The sequence below is a fragment of the Pseudonaja textilis genome, chromosome 2 (genome assembly GCF_049901715.1).
Source record: "Pseudonaja textilis isolate UNSWEBS1 chromosome 2, rPseTex1.2, whole genome shotgun sequence".
Classification (NCBI taxonomy): Eukaryota; Metazoa; Chordata; class Lepidosauria; order Squamata; family Elapidae; genus Pseudonaja; species Pseudonaja textilis.
The window spans coordinates 150900957-150922715 of record NC_141991.1 but is presented as its reverse complement, the minus strand read 5'-3'; the positions used below and the strand labels follow the sequence as shown (position 1 = coordinate 150922715).

The window sequence follows — 21759 nt, the reverse complement described above, 5'->3', positions numbered from 1 at the left end:
TTGGGGAGAAAAATCTGTTGTTTTACCTACCTCGTCTTGCTCTTCCTCACTATCATCATCACTAACTACGGGTTTAGCCCGGGACCCTCGGCTGGTGCGTCTGCGGCCTTTCATTCGGTCTGGTACTTTTTCCTTTCTGCCCAGTTTAATCTTCACTTTGACAGAACGAGCTGGGAAGAAGAACAGACAGAGATTGTAAAGACTGTAAAGATGGCTATGAGATTATGTTCCTGTTCCATTATAAATTATGACTGAAATGATTTGAAATCTGTCCTGGATTTTCATATTCACATTACACGAGAAATAGACACAATTCTTACTTAGATATCTGTATTTCCAATGCTCCATTAATCTGCTTCACTGTATTCCTAAACCTAATAACCTAGCTTGTTTTATGACATAACCACACAAAAACTCGTATTCTTCTTAGGAAAAAACCAAACAGCCTTTTATGTACACCTAAGGATGGTGCAAAAGGGGCAGGATGAGGCATTCCTCACAAGCTTTGGATGCTAACTTTGTCAAAGGTCAGCCTTTCCTGATGGCTTTAATTTCAGGCTTTCAGATACACTTTTTCATCTGCCCATCATAATTTTTGTACTTTTACCTTATATTTGACAAGAAGTATCTAGCCAGTTCTGGCTATCTCCAAAACCCCAAAAGGATCACAGGTGGCTGTGTGGTCAGAAATACCAGGAACATGGAATACTATATCCAGCTCTAAGCACCAAGATTCAAGAAAGGCAGTGACAAATTAAAGCAAGTTCATAAAAAGGGCACTAAGATATGAAATGTTTGCCCTATGAAAAATGGATATCTTTAGTTTAAAGAAATGTGATTTAAGGGAAGATACAATAGCCATCTTCTTGTCTACTGAACCACCGGAAACAAAGGGGACCAGTAAATTAAAACTACAAGAAAGGAGATTTGGGGCAAATATCAGGGGGAATGGTATATGCTATAGGACAGAAGCTCTTCATGGAGGACTTCAAAGGAAGGTTGGATGGGCATCTGTCAGAGATTCCTCTTATATATCTAGCCATGAGTAGGGGATTGAATGACTTCTAATGTACCTTCCAATTCTATAGTTCTATCACTGAAGTTGAAAAGTATCCCAGGGAAGGCACATTACTTCTGTATTGCTACCAGCAAAATGACACAGATGTGTCCATGAAGTTACCAGGACAGTGATGGGTAACCTTTTTGTCATTGTGTGCTGAAAGTGTGTGTGTGTGAGTGTGCACACGTGCCTGCGCCCATAATACAATGCATGCAGGACCCTCCCACTCCCCCCACCCCCTGTGCATGCGCACACGTCTCCTGCATGTGCCCCGCCCCTCACTCATGCACGGCAGATACCCCAATATTCAGCTGGCTGTTGGGAGGTGTGTGCGCAGGCGCATTGGAACTGAGCTGGGGTGACGGCTCGCGTGCCCACAGAGATGGCTCTGCGTGCCATTTCCAGCAAGCATGCCACAGGTTCGCCATCATGGTACTAGTTCAGTTCAACGGGAAGAAGCCATTTAGACTTTTTTTCTGAAAAATTTACACATTTGTTTTCCAAATAAAATAATGCAGAATAAAAAAATACACTCACATTCTGATTCAGATCCTTCCTCTTCTCCCTCTTCCTCCTCTTCACTCTCTTCTCCCTCGCTGTCTTCCTCTTTTTCAATTTTTTGCCTCACACTAGTAAAGACAGACTGCAGTACAATTGAGTCTTCATAAATCTACAGGAAACCACAGAAGAAACGAAGAAATTTTTTTTATTTAACCCTTTCATTCCATTGGGCTAAGTTCTATATTTATCCTCGGCCCATGCCCTCAGTTGTTATGATGGTTTTGTTTTTTAAAAAATGGGGTCATTCTTAATACTACTGGGGACATACAACACCTTTGAGTGTCTACTCCTATCATATATCTTGCTGTAATCTTCCAGCAATCTTGTGTTCCTTATTGAATTAGGAAGAAGAATGGGAAAAAGTGGCTGCCCATCTTAACTGGTTGCAGTAGCATTTAAAACAGCATCAGATACAGAGGTGGTATTCAGCAGGTTCTGACCAGTTCTGGAGAACCACTAGCGAAATTTTGAGTAGTTCAGAGAACCAGCAAATACCACCTCAGACTGGAGGTTTTACAGTATCCTTCCCCTGCCACGCCCACCAAGCCACGCCCACAGAACCAGTAGTGCAAAAAACTGAATCCCACCACTGATCAGATACATACTGAAGTAAATTGAAGGGAGTTTCTAAAGCTTGGTTAAGGATGTGAGAGATAATAGAAAAGAGCTTTATGAGAGTCATAAAACCCATTATCTCCTGGTAATTCTTACCCATTATTTAAGACTAATGATTTGTCATATCTCTGCAAGTGAATTCTGGTTACATGTATTCTGCCCACAACCATGATATTATTAAAAAAACTACAGGCAGCCCTCAACTTACGACCCCAGTGGATCCCAAATTTTGTTAAGAAAAAAATTTGTAAAGTGAGTTTTGGCCCACTTTACCACTTTTCTACGATTGCAGTGTTCAATGAGCAGCATGGTTGTTAAGAACCTGGCTTCCCCATGAACTTTGCTTGTCAGCAGGGATCACATGACTCTGGCCATAAATGTGAGTCAGTTGTCAAGCATCGGAATGTAAATCACGCGACCCTGGGGATGCTACAACGGGCATAAGTGTGAAAAATGATTATAAGTCACTTTTTGAGGGGTCCATTGTAACTTCAAACGGTCACTAACAAACTGTTGTGTAAGTCAAGGAATATACTGAATCCAGCGGCTTACATGGCACATCTCTCAAAACGCATTTTAACTGGAGGAGAACCAGTTCAATTCACAAGGTGAGGGGACCATGCACTTTTTTTAGTGTCAAGGCCATGCTTGAACTGCCGGGAGGTGTCTTACCAGGGATCCTTCGAGATTGAAAGTCTGAGCATTCTGACACAGAAGCATGACATCCTTCTCCAAATCATTCAGGCTGCGATATTTGTGGTTCCGGATACGCTCCTGAAAGTGAAGTGGGCATGGGTGGGGGCAGAGGTGGAACAAAACGATGTTTTACTGAACAGAAGATTCAGATTCCTGCCTTCATTCAACTTGTCATCAGAGTGAGATGATGCCCCTATAGCTGTAGGCATCTTTCAGCAATCGAGTGGAGAAAAAGGAGGGTATCCTCAACAATTTTTTTTTTAAATTAGGAACATGGACAGAGATTTACATCAGTACGGATTCTATAGCACATCTTGTGCTGTTAATTCACTTAGAAGACAGAACCAATAGCCACTGTACAATTATACAATATTTATATACAATTATACAATATTTCAATAGTATTAGTTTTGTGAAAATATTGACTGAAGCCCTGTTGAAAAAATGAACTTGCACAACTGTCTGATGTTTGGCCCCTTAAAAAGCCTCAAGGGAAATCCCTAATTGTGCCCTTCAATTGATGATTAGGTGAATCTTTGGTAATCCACACTATCCCCCTTTGTCCTGTAACTAGTTTGAAAGCCTCAGAGGATATAATGCCGTTTTAGAAAGTTAAAATGCAAAAGGGAATAATTCAGGATCTACGATGCTCAGGAGGAGGGGAGGGCATTTTGAAATTTCTGTATTAAGCTAATAAGTCTTAAAATCTAAATTTATCGAAACAAGTGAATAAGATTCACCGAAGTTTTAAAAAGGTTACCTTTACTAACTTAGAATGGCTTCATTCAGTAAATCAGAGATATGACAAACTACTACAAACACTTCCAACCATCCTGTTCACGAAAACAGCATGCTATTGCATCCTTTGAACGTGTGCAATTCAATGCATTAAAATATATGAAGAACAATTTAAGATATACTCTATATATCTTACTCTATTTAAGATATACAATGTAATATTGATGGCTAATATTTCCATGTTTCAAACGGGCTATATGTGCAACACTTCTTTATTTAGCTTCATCAGAAAGTGTTCTTGAAAATAATGCAAAATGATGGGCATCCCGCAGTTAGAAATTGCAGTGGCACATGTTTTTTTTAATTATGTTGCAATGGGAAATCAGTTCACTAACCTTGTAGGCATTAAACTACAGGGCTCAGCCTGTTCTTCTAAATAAGGGGACAAAAGGTAGGCTTGTGATCTTATGAGAAAACTGCAGTAGGTGGTTTTTCCATCACATGACCAATGTCAAGTCAATCTTCTCAACCTGACCAGATATCATCTGCTGAGTGGGTATGGGAAATGAAATCTGCTGTGGTTATAGGCCACTCTGCTTTCTCTCAGGTTTGTTGTCTCACATGAGGTGAAACTACCCTATTTGATGCAAATCCAAGGTGCTGCATCCTGCTTAAGATGGGCAACAGGCCTATTTTATCATTCCTGTTACCAAGAGCCACTTTAGTACTAAAGTGTTGAAGTAGCAACTGGGCTTTCTAGTCCCACCTTAGGCATAGGAGGCAGAGCTGGGTGACTCTGGGTCAGTCCTTTTCTCAGCCTAATCTACCTTAAAGGTGGTTGTTGTGGGGAAAATAGGAGATATAAGCATTCTACATGTTGCCACAAATAAAGATGAGATATAAATCAAGTAAGGAAATAAACAAACATTGGGCCCATGCCTAAATTAGAGAAAGATAAACAATCGCTAAGGTACCTTTATTTTCTTGAAATCCACTGGTTTGCGAATGAGTTCATAATATTCTGGAAGCTCTTTTCGAGAAGGCAGTTGAATGAAGACTTCACTAAGCTGACGTCCACTGCTGCTACAAGACAAGATGAAGGAAAACATCTAAAACATGGCATATCTTTCCCAGTGCAGGTCAGTTCACAGGCATCTACTCTGGCTGTTATGGACTGAGAAGTGAAATATGAAGGTAATTTTATTTTATACACTAATGCCTTATATGCTGGATTAGTAGCTAAGAAGGAGCCAAGTAAGAGCAGGATTAATGTGCATTTGTTTATGTGAAGCACAGCATATCAATTTTTATTTATACAATGTATCAGAACATTTAAATCTAAACCTACTTACTTCAAGCTGCAAATCTGGTGAAAATAGTTTTCTCCTGCTGGTTCATGTCTTTTTTAAAATGTTGATTGAAAAATGCAATTCACCCCCTGCTTCCTTCAATACTTTAATTTCAGTGGGATTATGGTTGGAGAGAAAAATTGTGGTATCTCATTCTGGCATGTTATCTTTCTTTTGAAAATTGCTCTCTTCCCCCAGTACTAAAGTTTAATCATAAAAATATTGTCTGATGTGGCTCTAAAGCATAACATTACCTGCTGAATTTGAAATCTTGGCATGCAATGGATCAAGGCTTTCAAAATACTGGAGAGCAACACTCATGGGGTGAATCGGACCTGAGAAACAGTATCTGTTCAAACCAAAGCTTCGTTTCACAATAGAGGAGAGGAAAGTGAACTGCTTGTCATATGTTTGTCAAGACTGGGACCTTAATAATTTTATCTACAATTAGGTAACAATTATATTTACTGTAATGGTAATTCAGAGCTGTGAGGCTCTGGCAGGGAGCAGTTTAAGAAGGATGTTTCTATGTTAGCCTTTTCCAATATGATGCCCTCTAGATATACTGGGACATCAAACTGGTTAGGAATTCTGGAAGTTGTAGGTCCAGTTCAGTGGAAAATGATATTGTGAAGAAGGTTCATGCAGGAGATGGAAGACATTGTGATTGGTTTTCTGCTGCCATCTCTGACCCTCTGAAAAATGGAGCTTTTGGCAGGGGGTGCAGTGGCTCAGGGGTTAAAGACCCTGAACTTGACAGCCCAGTTCGAGATCTGAGTGCCATGCTATGGGGTGAGCTTCCATTCCTGTCCACCTAGCAATTTGAAAGCATGCAAATGCAAGTAGATAAATAGGTACTACTCCAACGGGAAGATAACGGCATACTGTGCACCTCAATGTATAGTCATGCAAGCCACACAACTGCAGAAATGTCCTTGAACAATACTGACTCCCTCTGCTGAGATAAGCAGTGCCCCCTAGAATCAGACACGGCTGGGCAGGGGGAACCTAAAGGAGCCTTTCTCATAAAGCAACCACTATATTGGTCCACTGTTCCAGCAGGACACTCATAACTCATTTCACACCACTCCATTCTAGTTTTCCACATCTCAACAGTATCTCTCTCTCTCTCTCTGACATGTATAAGTTGGTCCTTGACTTACAACAGTTCGTTTAATGGCCGTTGGAAGTTACCCCAGAGCTGAAAACAGGCTTATGTCCATTTTTTCACGCTTACCACCATTGCAGCCATCACCATGGTCACATGATCAAAGCTGAGATGTTTGGCAACTGACTCTCATTTATGACGGTTGTAGTGGCCTGGGGGTCACATGATCCTCTTTTGCCACCTTCTGAAAAGCAAAGTCAACGGGGAATCCAGATTCATTGAACCATTGCCTTACCCACTGCGGTGATTCACTTAACAATAGTGGCAAAAAAGGTCATAAAATGAGGCAAAACTCACTCAACTGTCTCACTTAGCCACCAAAATGTTGGGCTCAATTGTGGTCGTAAGTCAAGGACCACCCGTGACCTCACTTTTTCACATAAATCCCAGTATTTCACATCATGCTGGATTCCCCTTCAAAGTCCAGAGGCAGCAGAAACAATAAATATTTAGATACTGCCGAGCAAACACCTGTCCAGATGAGAAATGCCGATGGCTGAGGATGTGAAATGTAAAATTACCCCGGAGAAATATCCCTTCTTTTGGTTACCTGTCTTTATACTTAATCACCGCATCCACAATCTTCTTCATCTTCTTCGTGAGGTTGGGTGGATTTGGAGAGAGCTTCTCGGCAGGAGGCCGTCCACGCTTTTTCTGTTTTTTGCTGTCATCGTCTTTGTCCCGGCTACGGGTGCTGGTGGTCGGGGTGGAGGAACTGACATCCACATCTCTCTTGCGCTTGCGGGAGGATTTCTTCTGACGCACCTCCTCTTCGATCTCCTCTAGGGTACCCTCTTCTATGGCCTATAGATAAGAGCAGCAGCCAATCAGCCACGGACAGTGAAAAGCAAGTGGGACAACAGCACACCGTGAAATGACTGAACGCGAACATTCACACACAGCCGAGCCACCTAAGCACAGTGAGGAATGGGATGTCCACATGGGCGGCTTCCCCAAAGGCATCACTTCCCAGTGTCGTCAGTTATGGATCATGGAAGGCTGCAACACTAAAAGGTGGGAAGGAAAGCCAGTTCTCTTACCTACAAGCTTTTCTTCTCATGTTAAACAGGGCCAACAGGCAGAAGACTCTGTAGAAACCATGCAGAGCAGGTTGTGGGGATGCCCCTTCCTGCCAGTTCTGTTGCAATTTCTTCCAAAGCAGCAAGGAGACCTGAGGCTACTAACCACCCGTAAGCCATAAATTTTTATGCTTCAGATTGCACAGTAAGAGAGGAAAAGAAGCAAGTTGACTGAAGGCCATGTATAACAGAAGTAGGAAAACTCAGAAGTAACACTACCCATATTTCATTTTAATTGTCATACATGGCTACAGGATCTCACTTACTCAACAGTCAGAGCAAAGGAACCTAAAATTGAAACTGCAACAGCTCTGTAATGTCAGCAAATCACGGAAAGTCTTTATGTGGAGAATGGCCTGCCAAAATGGTTCTACTTTGTTCATCATTTGTTCCTTTCATGATATTTAAAACAAACGTTCCTGACCTCAAATAGCTTTGCAGGACCTCTTATGAGACGTACCTGATGAAAAAGAATGAGATCAAGGAGGCCATTTTTTAATATTGCAATATAGAAATAAAAAGCATTAACTCCTTAAAATACTTAATTGGTGGCATCAAACTATTGGGAGAAGGAAGCACTTAACCCCACCACTATTTTTATACTATTTTTTTGAAATAATTGTTTGGCTCCTATTCTATCCATAATCTGCTAGTTCAGACCATAACAGAAAACTGGTTAACTAATCTACAGGGAATTATGGCATACTGAAAATAGATGTGGGAAAAGGAATGATAGTTTAATCAATTAAGATATACACATGCAAATAGGTCCAATGGTTGTTCGTTCCATTTTGAACATCTGGGTTTTAAACTAAAGGTTCATTCAATTTATGACTGAAACTTCACTTTTTAATGATTAGGTAGCAGCTCTGATCTTGGATAGTGGGAGATATATTACAGGGTTCCTCAAGATCCATATTTCTTTTTGCCCAGGAAATATAGGAAAATATAGAAATATAGGAACTAGAAGAGAATCATTGGTGGACAAATATGTAGTATTAAACTCAATATATTAATGAGCTATTCTTAGCAGCTTCAAACAAGGGAAGCAATCTATTTAATTATGGTATTATTTGGGGGGCTCAAAGAGAACAAAAATGAGCCTTGGAAATTACAGCCTAAAATTCCAGGGTCAATTCCAGGGTCATTTTCATTACATCTGCAGCCACCCTCCCTGCAACAAGGCAACAGACATGTACAACCATGGGGCGTTTTCTGACCTAGGAAAAACTAGGCCATGGACATCATGATTAAGGTCTTTGGGAGACAGCTACATCATCTCTGATTTACTCAATTCCTCAAAACAGTAAGAACGTGAATTTGTACTTTCATTATACTACAAGTAACGTATTTCAACCGTGGCAGTGTAGAAACCTGACATACACAGAACTTCTTGTCATTGTGTTTCTCTCACAACTAGAACAAAAATATAAGAATGGGCAAGACTCTTCCTGCTCATCTTCCATCCAATGTCCCACCATTTCATCCCTTGGCTTAGCCAAAGCCTCCTCCAGAGAAAGGTGAATGAGTTGTAAGGAACTATGAACAATTGTAACTTCTATTTTCTCCTGGTGTCTCTGTGTCTATTAGTGACTAATTTGTGGCTATCTGGAAAAGTTGTAAAATGTTAAATACTGCTGGTGCAATTGGCTGTGCTGTTCTGGCATGATTCTTAAATCTTTTCCTACAGAAAAGATTTAAATATCTGTGGGAACAGAACTAGAACTGCCTGCCTCATGACGGTCACAACAAAAGCTTGCCTCCATTTTGAAATAGAATTAATTTCACTTGCAAGTCTCTATTGTGGATGAGGCAGCCTGGTTCCTTCTCGATATTTTTGATTAATAGCTAGCCTCTCCAATGACAAAAACTTGTAGAAAGTGTAATCTGAAACTCAGAGGGCACCAGGCTGTCCATTTGGGAATGCAACCTTCCTTCTCTCTGAATCCATAGCTCAGCTATTCAGAATTGCTGAATACTCTTGCAAGCACGAATTCTCAGGGCTAAAAGAAAAGGGAAAGCCACGAAGGAGGTTTAGACCATGCAATTCATATAATGTATAAAAGGTAGGTAAGGAAGCTATCATTATGTTAGCAAGACCCTTGCTAGAGATGACTGCCATCACTGAATTTGCTTTGTGGAATCTCTTGCAACATCCCATTCAAATGACGTTTGTCGTTTTGTCAGCCAGCATTTGCCAAATTGCAGAGAGAAGCCAAGGCTCTTGATTTAACATGGTGTGGACCTTCACTGATACACTAAACAGAACTGGAAAGGGAAATTTAGGCACACAGTTCCATTATATAATAAACCAAGTTTGAATAAGTTTCCTCGGACAAAATGATTAGCTTCCTGTTTTCTGTTATGGCAATTGCTACCCTCCCGGAAAAACCTATCTCTTGATTCAATACAGTTATGGGAAGTGCTTTTGTTCCTCTTAGCTACAGCTCTTACTAGCTGTTCTTTTGTTAGAGGAAGGCCACAGTGTTACTCAGAGGTTTATAGTTCCCCTAATTTCTTTAACAGTTTTACTGATTTGTGGAAAGTGTCTCATTTCTAAAAAAGAAACAACCCTCTTTTATTAAACGACATACCGTGTTTCCCTGACAATACGACCTATCACGAAAACAAGCCCTAGCCTGATTTTCACACCTGAGCATAATATAAGCTTACCCCAAAAATAAGCCCTAGTTAAGCCCACCAACCACCTGGTTGTATGTGGTGGGGCAAGGCACATGTGTAAAAATCAAGCGAGGGGGTGGGTTGCTTACCTTAAGGACTGCCGCAGCCAGGCCTCCTGTGCTCCAACACCTATCGTGCCGCTGCCTGACTTCTTCTGTCGGTGTTTGTGGCCGCTTGCGGTTGGGCACCACATTGTGCATTGCTTGCGGCAGGATGCCACGTGGCATGTTGCACTGGTGCCACTGCTCATGCAATGCCCCAACACAAGCAACACTGGTGCGATGAGTCACGTGGCATCGGGCTGCAGAAGTTGGGCAGTGGTGTGACAGGTGTCAGGGCTGCGAGGCCTGCCTGCAGTGGTCCTAAGGTAAGCAGGTAAGACACCCCCCGAAAATAAATAAGACCTGGTGCTTATTTTGGGGCCCAAAAGAAAATAAGACTGGGTCTTATTTTCGGGGAAACACGGTAGCATAATAGTAGCATCTGATTAAGTTTTTATATCTAACTTGCCTACTTTTGTGCAATTTTTATATTAAAAGATGAACTCATTAGATCCACCAAAAAATAACAAAGAGATCTGCAATAAAAGAAATAGACGCAAAAACCTTCGTTTGGCAGGTCATTCTGATTTTACTTTATGTTTCTGTGGTAAAGTGTTGATCACCACTCCCCTTTGCTAAAACATTTTACTTTTTGACATATCTTTGTGTAGAAGCAAAAATGGCTAGGCTACCTTTCTCCCTGCCACCCTCAAACATGGCATAAAACAGAAAACTTGGTCTTACCTTCTTTGTTTCTACTTGTTTGATAGGTAGCAGTCCAGACAGAAGGCATATTCCCTGCCCAGTCAATGGGGGCAGATGCTAAGGAAAATATAAATGGGCTGAACTAAAAGGTCACCACCTCTTCCTCTGGACAACCAGTCACTCTTAGCCTAGCAATAAGGAGCCCAACCACCAACAGGCTCCATAGTGAACAGGTATCCTAGAACAGGTAAGTGCTGGATTACTGCCCATTAAAAAACAGAAGGAAAATTAATAGTTAAGACCAAATTTTCTTTTCTATTTGTTGCTGGGCAGTGGTCCAATCACTGGGATGATTCAAGAAGTCCATTGCTTTACCTACATACAAACGATGTCACCATTTTGCTTTAGACTCTATCCTTAGAATTATTTCATTTAGCAATAGCATTTAGACTTATATACCACTTCACAAGGCTTCACAGCCCTAAGCCGTTTACAGAGTCAGCACATTGTCCCCAGCAATCTGGGTCCTCATTTTACCATCCTCAGAAGGAGAGAAGGCTGAGTCAACCTTGGGCCTGGTGAGATTCGAACTGCCAAATTGCAGTCAGCCGGCAGTCAGCAGAAGTAGCCTGCAGTATTGCACTCTAACCATTGCGCCACTGCAGCTCTTTAAACAAAGGTGTTGAATGCCTCAGTAAGAAGGCACCCAAAGAAGCTTCTCTCCTATAAGTCATTTGCAAATGTCACATAATCCTATGATAGAACTTGATCTTGATCCATTGATGCTCTTCTTGTTCTCATTGAGTACTTAGGAAGTGGATAGGCAGGGTATCCCTCCATAAACCCAGACATGTAATCTCTCCCTTCAATGCTCATATGCTGATTTGGTAATATTAAGTTTAAATTAATCAATTTTCTTGACAAACACTAATTTGGAATGTTCCATGTTTGATTGCAGAAGTTGACTTCTTTCCATAAAAATTATTATTATTATTCCACAAAAATTAAATGTAATTATTGTCTTTTAATTTTCAATATTGAACTGAAGCCATGAAAACTGCTGGCTGTCTGTTGATTTTCCTTTTAATCAGCAACTATCTTGTACTACTACATCTTCAGCAATGCTTTAAGTTCACTGCCAAACCAAATTAATCCAGTAAGTAGTTCTCTTCCTGCTGACAGAAGCCCAAGTTGTTCCGCTAAGGATAGGAAAGTTAAGGAATTCTGAATAGCTCTAGATCTTGTATGAATTGACGTTATAATGCCCAAGAATATTTTGAAAGTGTAAAAGGTGAAAACCAGGATTCCCAATCTTGTAGCCTTGCACCTGTCAATGCAGTTACACTTTTATGGGGACCAACAATTTAGGAACCATCACTTCTAATTCTATAACATCAATTAATCTCCTTTCCTTCACCAAAACAGGCATCGGTTTCAGAATCAGATGTTTTTGAATGAGGAAGTTGAATGAATGCTGATCTTCATAAAACCATTAATGTAGCAGTTTCATGTCCACAATAACTATAGAAGTGAATCTATTGAGGCTCAGCTAGTAATTCTGCTTGATGTGTTGAAACTTGCTGATGTATCCATGTGCCCTAGACTTGGGCAAGAGTCTAGTAAAAGTATGGCCATTATTGATGAAATCATAATCATTACAGCAAACTTGATAAGTACCCAACATAGCTAAGCAGAAAAGCAATTGGTATTTTATAGGCTGCTTAATGCCATGTTATCTCTGAAAAAGTATGAACTTATAACAATAGAAATTACAGATAAATTTCTGCCCCGAAGGAAGGAATTATATACAACAAAGGAAGTTAGCACAAAAATGCCAGGAAACAAACTGCAGGTTACTTTGACTTCTTCGACTTCTTCAGATATTTTTTCACATGAGGTCTTCTTAGTGACTGCTATAAAAAGATTCCAATTTTTAATTTCACACTGTTTTTTCCTGTGGTCCAGCTTACAGAACTCCAGCAAGAATAAATTAATGCCCTCTATGAGTAAGAATGTAGTAGCTCAGGAACAAAGAACAAGTCCTGAGTGGAACAGGTACATTAAGCAAGTATGCTTTCTGTAGCTTATCCTTAGAAGTGTACACAAATGCTTGGAAGCCTGGGATTACCAGGATGACCTTTGGTAACAAGACAGAAAAGAGGAGAACATCCTAACAAGATTCTCTAGTGCCAAGACTCAAAAGATGAATTACAGCAAAAACTTTTGAGAAGGTTGCATGAATAGTCATATGTCTCCTTCTTGTTAGCTTCAACCATCACTCTTTCCTCTTGACACATTTCAATGGTAAACAGAGCAGAAGGATACGGGTGTAAGTAAAGCACAAACCAACAATCTTTGGGTTATTTTACAAATGAATAGTGTCCTAGAAGATCACAGCTAACTAAGCCTCCCCATTTCTCCTGCAGTAGTAGTGACTGGATCACGGAAGGAAGGGTGATGCCTCCTAGTCTAGCTCAGGGACAGTTTCTTCTCCCCATCCCCCACCCCCAGTCTGCCTCTTAATGGCCAAAGACGGAGAACATCCAATCTCTGGATCACTGCCCAGCAACAAATAGGATGAAATGTTTGCTGGGACAGGCAAGAAGAGGGCACACTCAGCTGCATAGTAAGTAGGCTTTCTGCATCTGAAATTTTTGACATCTGTCAAGGAGATCAATTGAATTTAAGTTTAGCAACATGGTTCCACACAGTTGAGTTGATAATACCCAACAGAAGTTTTGAATGACACGGAAGAAATTTGCTTTTAAAACAATCCACCTGGTTTAATACAAAAAAATAGGCATTAGCAGTGGTACAGTGGTTTCACTGTTTATGGCTAGAGATCTTCGAAAGAAGGATCAAATTGAAATTTGGTTGCGTAAACTCAGCTAGTCCTCAAAACTTCTTGCGTTGGGTATTTTCTCAACATTCAGACACACAGACAACAGAGATAGGTAGAAATAAAATTTGAGAAAATCATTGGAGAACGATGCTATACCATGTATACCTTGAGCCATTGCTTCTCAGTCAGGGAATCACTATAATCCACTTCCTTACGGTGACGGGAACCTCTACCAAACATCTTCTCTTCCTCCTCCTCACAGGTTAGTCTTTCTACTTCTGCATCATCTTTAATTATCCAAGAGGGCAACTCATCCTCTTCCATCAATCGTGGCTTTCGCTTAGGATTGCGGGCCTCCTCTCGCCTGCGATCCAAATCCATGCGCTGCAGAAGGAGAACAGCCATTTAAACTACACGCACTGGATTTTCTAAGCTTTATGCTCAGTATAGTCATTTATGGGGAACAGATGCAAGTCTTCCTAGTTTCAACATAACAAAGTCCCTTCTATCTTAATTAAAGGGGGAATTATCAGGTATAGGAAAACCATCAATCTTAAATGTTTGGAGTTAATTTTGCAAATTACTTGGCAAACTATTAAGAGATTTTGAATAACTAAACAATACTTGAATTTTTTAGTGAAGAGTAAAGTCTATAATACTCAGTTTCAACATTCAGATACAATGGAGTAAAATGTTCATCACTACCAAGCAACATGCCAGAATATGGTGATATTTAAAATCAATCAATCAATCCTTGCCTTAGAGTGAGATTATCTTTTTTCATAAAATGGAAAAACCTTTCAGCTTTCCATCTTTATACTTTATTCCACTTGTTATTTTATCCTAGACTCTAGAATACAACAATATCAGAAACAGAATGCAATGACCCACTGGTGCTTTCCATCTAGCCCCCACTTTGAAGTTCACTATCAGGCTGGGAAAGGCTGCTTTAGATAATCAAAATGTAAGTAAATCAAAACTATGGACAACAAACTGGCTCTTCATTAAAAAAAAAAAAGTGGTTCCTGAGATCTAAGGAAGATGGACTGTAATCTTGTTGGTGTCACCAAAATGAGTAAGATTTTTTTTTTCCAGGTTTCTTGGTTTGATAGATTTCTGAAACATGAAACATTATTTCAAATATATTCCAAAAATTTTTTTTAAAGAAACAGATTTATAGTTATGTAAAAATGAATGATTTAAAAGCAGGTACACTTTTTTCAAGAATGCAGAAAACTGTATTGGTCTCAAATTAATACTGGTATACTGATATATATATACAATTTCAATATACTACAATACACATTGTTTTTTGGATGTAAGCTGCCTGGTCCGGCTAGTATTATCTTCTCCATGTAATAAATAGATGAGACTGGAGATGAAGACTCCTGCTTGCCTATGTCCCTCATCACTTCCTGTATAAATAGTTAGGCAAGTAGTTGATGTTGGCTCATCTCAGTAAGTACAACAAGAGTAAATCTGGTTGCTCTTGGATAAGACTACCAGAGTCTCAGGAATGCAAGTTAGACTGGGAAATTAAAACAGACGAAGATAGGGGACACTCACTTTTGGCATCAATGCTCAATTTTCCCAATAAGGATGTGCCCATAAGCCGCTTGGAGTCAAGTTTGACTCAAAACAAACTTCACTTTCCTCCAGCACTGAAGACAGGGGACTGCTGATTTCCCCCCCTTTCCAACTTCCTTTCTATACTTGGAAGGAAGAAGACTTAAAACTATTGGACAAGGTGGGACAGAAATGGATGAGAGAAGAGGCCATTTTCCTTAGGAAGGTAAACTGCAACCTGGAAGGATTTGGAGGTAGCCTGAAGTGAAACAGCTGTAGAGTGTTATTTGTCCCAATTCCATAACAAGTCCTAAGTATTTATATGAAACATACACGCTGGGACAGGATTTTGCTTCGCGGTTTTGCTTGTTCTCGCTTGCTCTTTCATTTTTTGAGTGGACATTTTTTAATCAATAACCACAATCTTCTCCTCCCCAATAACATGAGGCTTCCCTTGGTTCTCAAAATAACCTTAAAGCAGCACAGAGAGTCACAAGCTTCTTGGGTTGTGTGCATATGAAGGAACCCTGATACTTATATTGAACTAGGTGATTCTGGGTTAATGCCCTTGAACTATTTTTCTCAAGTATTGTGAAATCCAAAGGATCTATAAAAGTCTCCTGAACAGGTGTTTCTTCTCTCTTTGCACATAGGTATAACCTGCCTTCCTCTGACATGAGTGTTATCTCCTACTGACTTCCTAAACAAAATTTAGCTAACTTAATGTATCGGAAGTAATAGGTTGAACTTAGAAGAATAAAGCTGGCCTCTATGAAATACAACAAGCAAAACAGCCACGCTCACCATAAAAAGATCAAACTCCTCCTCATGACGGGCAATCATCTGGTTAACTGTTTCGTCATCTGGAACTTCATCTTCTTCCTGAAAGATTTCAAAGTTTCCCCCATTTAATTCTTCCATGGCAGTCCATGTGCTCGGAGTTTTATACTGATTGTTTTACCATCTCAAGTTTGATTTGGCAACTTGTGTAAAAATATATCTGGTGGTCTCAGTGGACAGTAGCCACGTGGCAGACGCTCCCCATCGGTGTTGGCAATTTTGCTGACAGTCTTAAAACAGTGAGGACTAAGGACTGGACGGGCGCGGCGACTGAATTACCCCTCTCACCTTTAAAGGTGGCTCCTCCGAGTCGGAGTTGAGGCACAGGGTTGAGGCAGTGTGGGGAAAGCTTGCGCTGCCACTGCCACTGCCGCTGCCCGTACTGTATCTGGTCTGTGGATAGATAGAGGACTTCAGTCTCCAGGGCTGTCAACCCAGCACCTTTCACTGACACTCAGATTCACTTCCTAGGGTGACAAGGGTTCATGCCACTTCCTTCCAGCCCACAGTCCCTTGGCCTCAGGTTTACAGAGAACAAGGATCGAGGCAACACATTCCTCAGTCACGCACGAGAGAAGGAGAAAGCCACTCCCCGTCGCCCCTTACCTCATCTTGCTCCTCATGCTCTAAGATAGCCTGTAGGAAAGCTCGCCTTTCATGGCTGGAGGACTTCTGGTCAAACATTCCAGCTTGGATCACCTTCTGATCAACATTCAGCTTATACTTGGCTGCAGCAAGTATCTTCTCTTCCACACTGTTCACAGTGCACAGGCGCAGCACTCGCACTTCATTTTGCTGCCCAATGCGATGTGCTCGATCCTGTGCCTGCAGGTCCTAGAGTGGTAGACAAAAGCCTTCCTCACTGTTCAACAACTACACTCAGCTTTCTTTCAGTTACACCCTAAAGACAGAAGAGGCGATGTTGTACCAGCAGAGGGGCCCAAGACCGGATAGCTCTCCCTTTCTATAAAAGCAGCATTCACGCCTTCCAATAGACTCAAGACCAAAACATGCATCTGGAGACCCATTTCTAATCCCATAGATCAGAGGAAATGCTTCTGTTTAACTCTCTGCTCTTTAGGTCTCTGGCTGACCTGTGAATTGGCGGTATGTCCCAACCTACCAACTGAAGACTAATGCCATTGTTCAGGGTTATCCAATGTTTAGAGGACAGCAGCAACATCAAGGGATGCTCTTGGTCTCTAAATCTTTATTGATGTAATAATCCTTATTATACTTGTTTGCTTACTTGTTTGTTTGTTTGTATTTCATACTTTTTACCATCCATCTCCCACATAGATATTATTTTAATTGACAAGTATTTCTTGGTTTCACACACCACTCCTTTGATTTGGCACATGGGTACAATTTTGGTTTTAATTAGCAATTAAATGTTCCTCTTTAACTTTGCTTCAAGATAGTTAAGGCTATGCCCTGAAGACTAGACTAGACTAAGACCAGACTAGGATGAGAGTGTATACTATCAACTCCTGAAGAGATCTATTATCAGATGACATTTTTTTTTCTTTTTCTCCTAAGGGCACAGAACAACTATTTATGACAATATTTTAAAACGGTAATCACCCATTTTGCCGGAATTCTCATTATAGATTGCAGGCAGAAAAGAAATGCCAAAGATTCAGATATTATTGAAACTACAAACTTCAATAAAAATGCCTTATATTTATAATCCACAATCCTTGATGAAATATAAAAAGTCCTTTCGTTTGCATTAGTTACCATATATGTAGCATTACAAACTTTAATTTCACCATTAAAGGTTAATGCTCTACTTATTAATATTTTTCCCTTGAAACATAGTAAAAACACTTTTGCTACCTGGTGAGGATTCCAGTCACTGTCAAAAATAATCACAGTATCAGCAGACTGCAGATTCAGTCCCAAACCCCCTGCTCGGGTGCTCAGAAGAAAAATGAAATATTCAGAGCCTGGCTCGTTGAAAGTTTTCAGCAGCATCCCACGATCTTCAGCTTTAGTGGTCCCTTTAAAAGCCCAGAAAAGAAAGGGTTTCCCCTAGTGCTACAATATTTTACTTCAGGATAAAAGCTATTACAAAAATTCCCAAACTCAGAAGAAGACATAGAGAAAAAACAAATTTCAACAAAAGTTGACAAAAGTGACATTTTAAAATTATTACTTTTTGGGGAAGTTACATAACAATTGAAGAATTCAATTCTTAACAACATTAGGGAATTTACAAGGATAAATCAGATGGTTTGGATTGGCAGACATTGTTTGGACAGAATTATCAAGATAACACATGGAAATTGCATTTTGTTAACTACTTTATAACTTGCTTCCTTTCACTTCTGAACTTTGCAACAAGTGGAGAATAAGCTAAAACTGAACACTCAAGAGAAGCTGCAGTTAACTGATACCAGGTATTTTCCTTTATGCCATTCCCAAAATTATTGGGACAGGCCTATAATTTCCTTAATTAACATCTAAACCTTCACTCAATATCAGCAGCCTCAGCCAGTAATGACCACATGATACAGATGAATCTCTCAGAGTAGTGTGGCTGTTAATTATAGTCTTAAGTGGGCAACAAAAAAGAAGAGCATATTTTTTTTAAATAAAAACATTTATTCTTTCCTAAGCTTTTCTTGATAGTCAGTTCAGTATAACCTAACCATAATTTTTGAGCAATGTTGGGACTTTAATCATAAACTTTAGCTGATTATGCCACTGGGCTACATACACTAGACTGCACATACTTCAAACTATATAGCATCCATTCATAAATACTCTATAAACTCCTCTTTTCTTTCCTCCTCACGAAGTGTTATGGGGAGAGGGAAAAAGCTCAGTATCCACTTTTGATTTCTTTCTTTACAGAAGGGCAAATTAATGCTGGATTAAAGAACAAAACCTCAATCAAGAGTGGAAAAAGAAAAATTAAAAAGAGAGAGAAAGAATTTTTGCCTTGGCTAAACAGGACTAATCTATTGGAACTAGACCACAAATATGTCACTGTAAATTATATTTACCAAAATACCAATCAATCAATGCTATTTTAGGATCAGAAAGACATTCAAAATATCTCTTATCCAAAAGAGATTTGTAATTCCATGAAAGCATTAACAAAGTAGTTATTGGAAAAATGATTGTACATTACATAGTGGTTTGAGACTCAAAATGACAAGTTGGAAACAGAAAAGTTAGTCAAATGAAGGAACCCGACGGACCCCTGAAGAAATGGAAAGAACACTTTGTATTTCTTTTAATAAATGCATCCTTCAAACACCACAACTACCACTAGTCAGGTATGCCTTAATACAATTGTCATTTATGTGGAAAGGAAATAGTTTTCAAAATATTGTCAACTGCTGTAAATGTGAGCTCCATATTTCAAAAAGTTTTTAAAAATACGAGAAAATTATCACAGAATCAGAGATTTGGAAGGGACCTTGGAGATCTTCTAGTCCAACCTCCTGCCTATGCAGGACAAATGGCTGTCCCACCTTTGTTTGAAAATCTCCCATGATGAAACACTCACAACTTTAAGAATCAGGCTGTTACATTGCTCAACAGCGCTCACAATTAGAAAATTTCTCCTCAGTTCAAGTTTGGATCTTTCACTCCAAACTTCCACCAGTTGGTGGATCATAGTTCCTAATGTCTAAATCTCAAATATTACAAACTGTCAGGTTTGCCTTCTTCGGCTTGGTGCCTCGCTGGCATCCTGCCATCATGGGGAGGGGGCACGGAGGGGGGGAGACAATGGACAATAAACCTGTATGGGGATGTGATGGGAAATAAGGAGTGGGGGATGACAGCTTGATGAAGACCAGGGAAGCACAGAACCAACTTGTGCCAGCACTCAAGGCCACGCACTCTTGGATGGAACACGGACTGCCCCAAGAATTTCAGTGTTTCTCAAAACACCTATGCAGTTCTTCATTGGCTGAAGACAAACTGGTAATGAGAGAGGACAGGGATGGGAGGAGGGAATGTTTAGCTTTTTATGCAGGAAACAGTTCTAGCTGGACTTTACTGCAACCAGCAACCTTCAGTAAAAGAACTTATCACTTCACTAAAGTGGATTGTTCATAAGGGCCCTGACTGGGGCAGGTCTGACACATATTTCAATGGCTTATACCAGCACTGAAGGAAATTTCTGTTTGCCCATATTGAAAGAGAATGAGCCATTTTTACTTTTAAAAAGCAGCTCCACACTCACATTGGAAGTACAATGGTTTTTTTATGTGCTTTAAAATATATTGCCAGGAGAGGTCTTGTGAGGCAAAGGTATGGAAACAACTAAATCCTTTTTAAAGGATTTACATCTTAAGAGAGCAGTTCTAAGCAACTTGCATGTACTGACACTGTGAAGAACCACCCAGCTTAATTCCACCCATACTAAGTGGTATAGCCACCACCATGTCACTCGTTTTCCCCTGCAGAGACATTCTGCTCTTCAAAGAAATGACCCAGACCCTAGGCCTGAGAAAAAGCTTGTACAAAAAGAACATGAAAAAGAATGGCTGCATTCTTAGTGTGTGACCACTGCCAACACAGTGGCTTAACATGGCAACTTGCACCTACAGTACATATGTAGAATGGTATGCGCAAAGAACACTTATTTATCTTTGATGCAGGAAAATTATATTCCATTTTTTTTATATGCAGCTCAAAACTTCACAACTTAGGTGACTCTTCAAAAAACTCTGTAGCCAAGTCAAATTGGTACTTCCCAATCTAAAATCTGCACAGCATGTAAGTCTAACTGACAAACTTACCATCTAGCCTGAGGTATTTGAATCCACGGTAGGCAAAATAATCTTCCATTATGGTCATGAGAGAGGTCATCTGACAGAAGAGCAGTACCTTGTGGTTGGTAGCTCGCAACTTGGGAAGAATGCGATCTAGAAGCTCAAATTTCCCAGAAGCTCGATAGAGATCAAGACTAGGTTATGCATGAGAAACAGAAAAAAGGAAGATTTTTCTCCCCACCAGAACAACCAGTTTCACATGTTTTAACTGCAGGATTCCCCTTCCACATTAAACCTTTACAGAACAATCTCTCTTTTTATATTTAGACCATAGAAGTCCTATTTTCCTAAGTTTGAAAAACTAGGACACTCTAGTTGCTCTTATGAAAGTAGCTATTCTCCATTATAGCTATTGGGTTACAAGAGTTGGAACTGGAACTTCCATTGCTAAGGGGGGTGGGGGGTGGGGGCGGGTAATAAAACACAATGTCATGTGATCATATTGCTTAGCAACAACAATCTCAACAGTCTTGGTTAATGCTGTAACCCCAAGATGTGCAGGTTGTTAAGTGGCAAGTGGAAGGTAAGCAAATCAGGGATGCTCCAAGGGAGTGAGGAAGGCCAGGAGAGACTCTCGGAGGGCTGATACAGGCTAGATGTAATTTGAGGGAGGCCGGGGGAGAGCTTGAGAGCTCTGGCACATGCTGTGCCCAAGTGCAAGAAGGGCAGGGGATGGATGATGTGGTACTGCATGAGCATAGGAAGATCTTGGGGAAAGATGGTACAGTGGGGCACGAGCACAGGAAGAATGGGGGATGGTCAGTACAATGGGGTGCAAGTTCAGGAAGACAAAAGGGAGTTGTGACCTTCCCTGCCAGGCTTTCCCAATGACTCTTTGTGGAGAGCCAGCAGGGAAGGTCACAAATGGCAATCACATGACTGCCACCTCACTTTTATGATGGCCAATCACCATAAATGCGAGCTGGTTGCCAAGCACCCAAATTGCAAGTGTGTGACTGCAGGGCGCTGGAGTGGCTGGAGCTTTGAGGACTGGTCATAAGTACTGTACCACTTGTTCAGC

General features: G+C 40.4%; 1 protein-coding gene across 18 annotated transcripts in view; it reads right to left on the bottom strand.

Annotated features, from left to right (window-relative positions):
• Window positions 1-21759, bottom strand: part of SMARCA4 (SWI/SNF related BAF chromatin remodeling complex subunit ATPase 4) — an 83464-nt gene that overhangs the window by 1227 nt on the left and 60478 nt on the right. For 2 of the 18 annotated variants that reach the window (XR_015742011.1, XM_026716821.2), the window contains exons 25-35: window positions 20706-20872; window positions 17782-17945; window positions 16549-16776; window positions 16231-16335; window positions 15907-15984; window positions 13693-13920; window positions 6738-6991; window positions 4645-4750; window positions 2909-3010; window positions 1598-1730; window positions 31-170 (exon numbers count right to left, since the gene is read on the bottom strand). Coding sequence is in view for 9 of the 18 variants with exons in the window: in XM_026716821.2 (XP_026572606.1) it covers window positions 31-170; window positions 1598-1730; window positions 2909-3010; window positions 4645-4750; window positions 6738-6991; window positions 13693-13920; window positions 15907-15984; window positions 16231-16335; window positions 16549-16776; window positions 17782-17945; window positions 20706-20872 (1705 nt within the window). In the remaining 9 variants the exon portion in view is untranslated. Of the gene's footprint in view, window positions 1-30; window positions 171-1597; window positions 1731-2908; window positions 3011-4635; window positions 4754-6737; window positions 6992-7227; window positions 7727-13692; window positions 13921-15906; window positions 15985-16230; window positions 16336-16548; window positions 16777-17781; window positions 17946-20705; window positions 20873-21759 lie in introns of those variants that run through there. The other 16 variants (XR_015742012.1, XM_026716822.2, XR_015742013.1 and 13 more) reach the window with 9 other exon arrangements.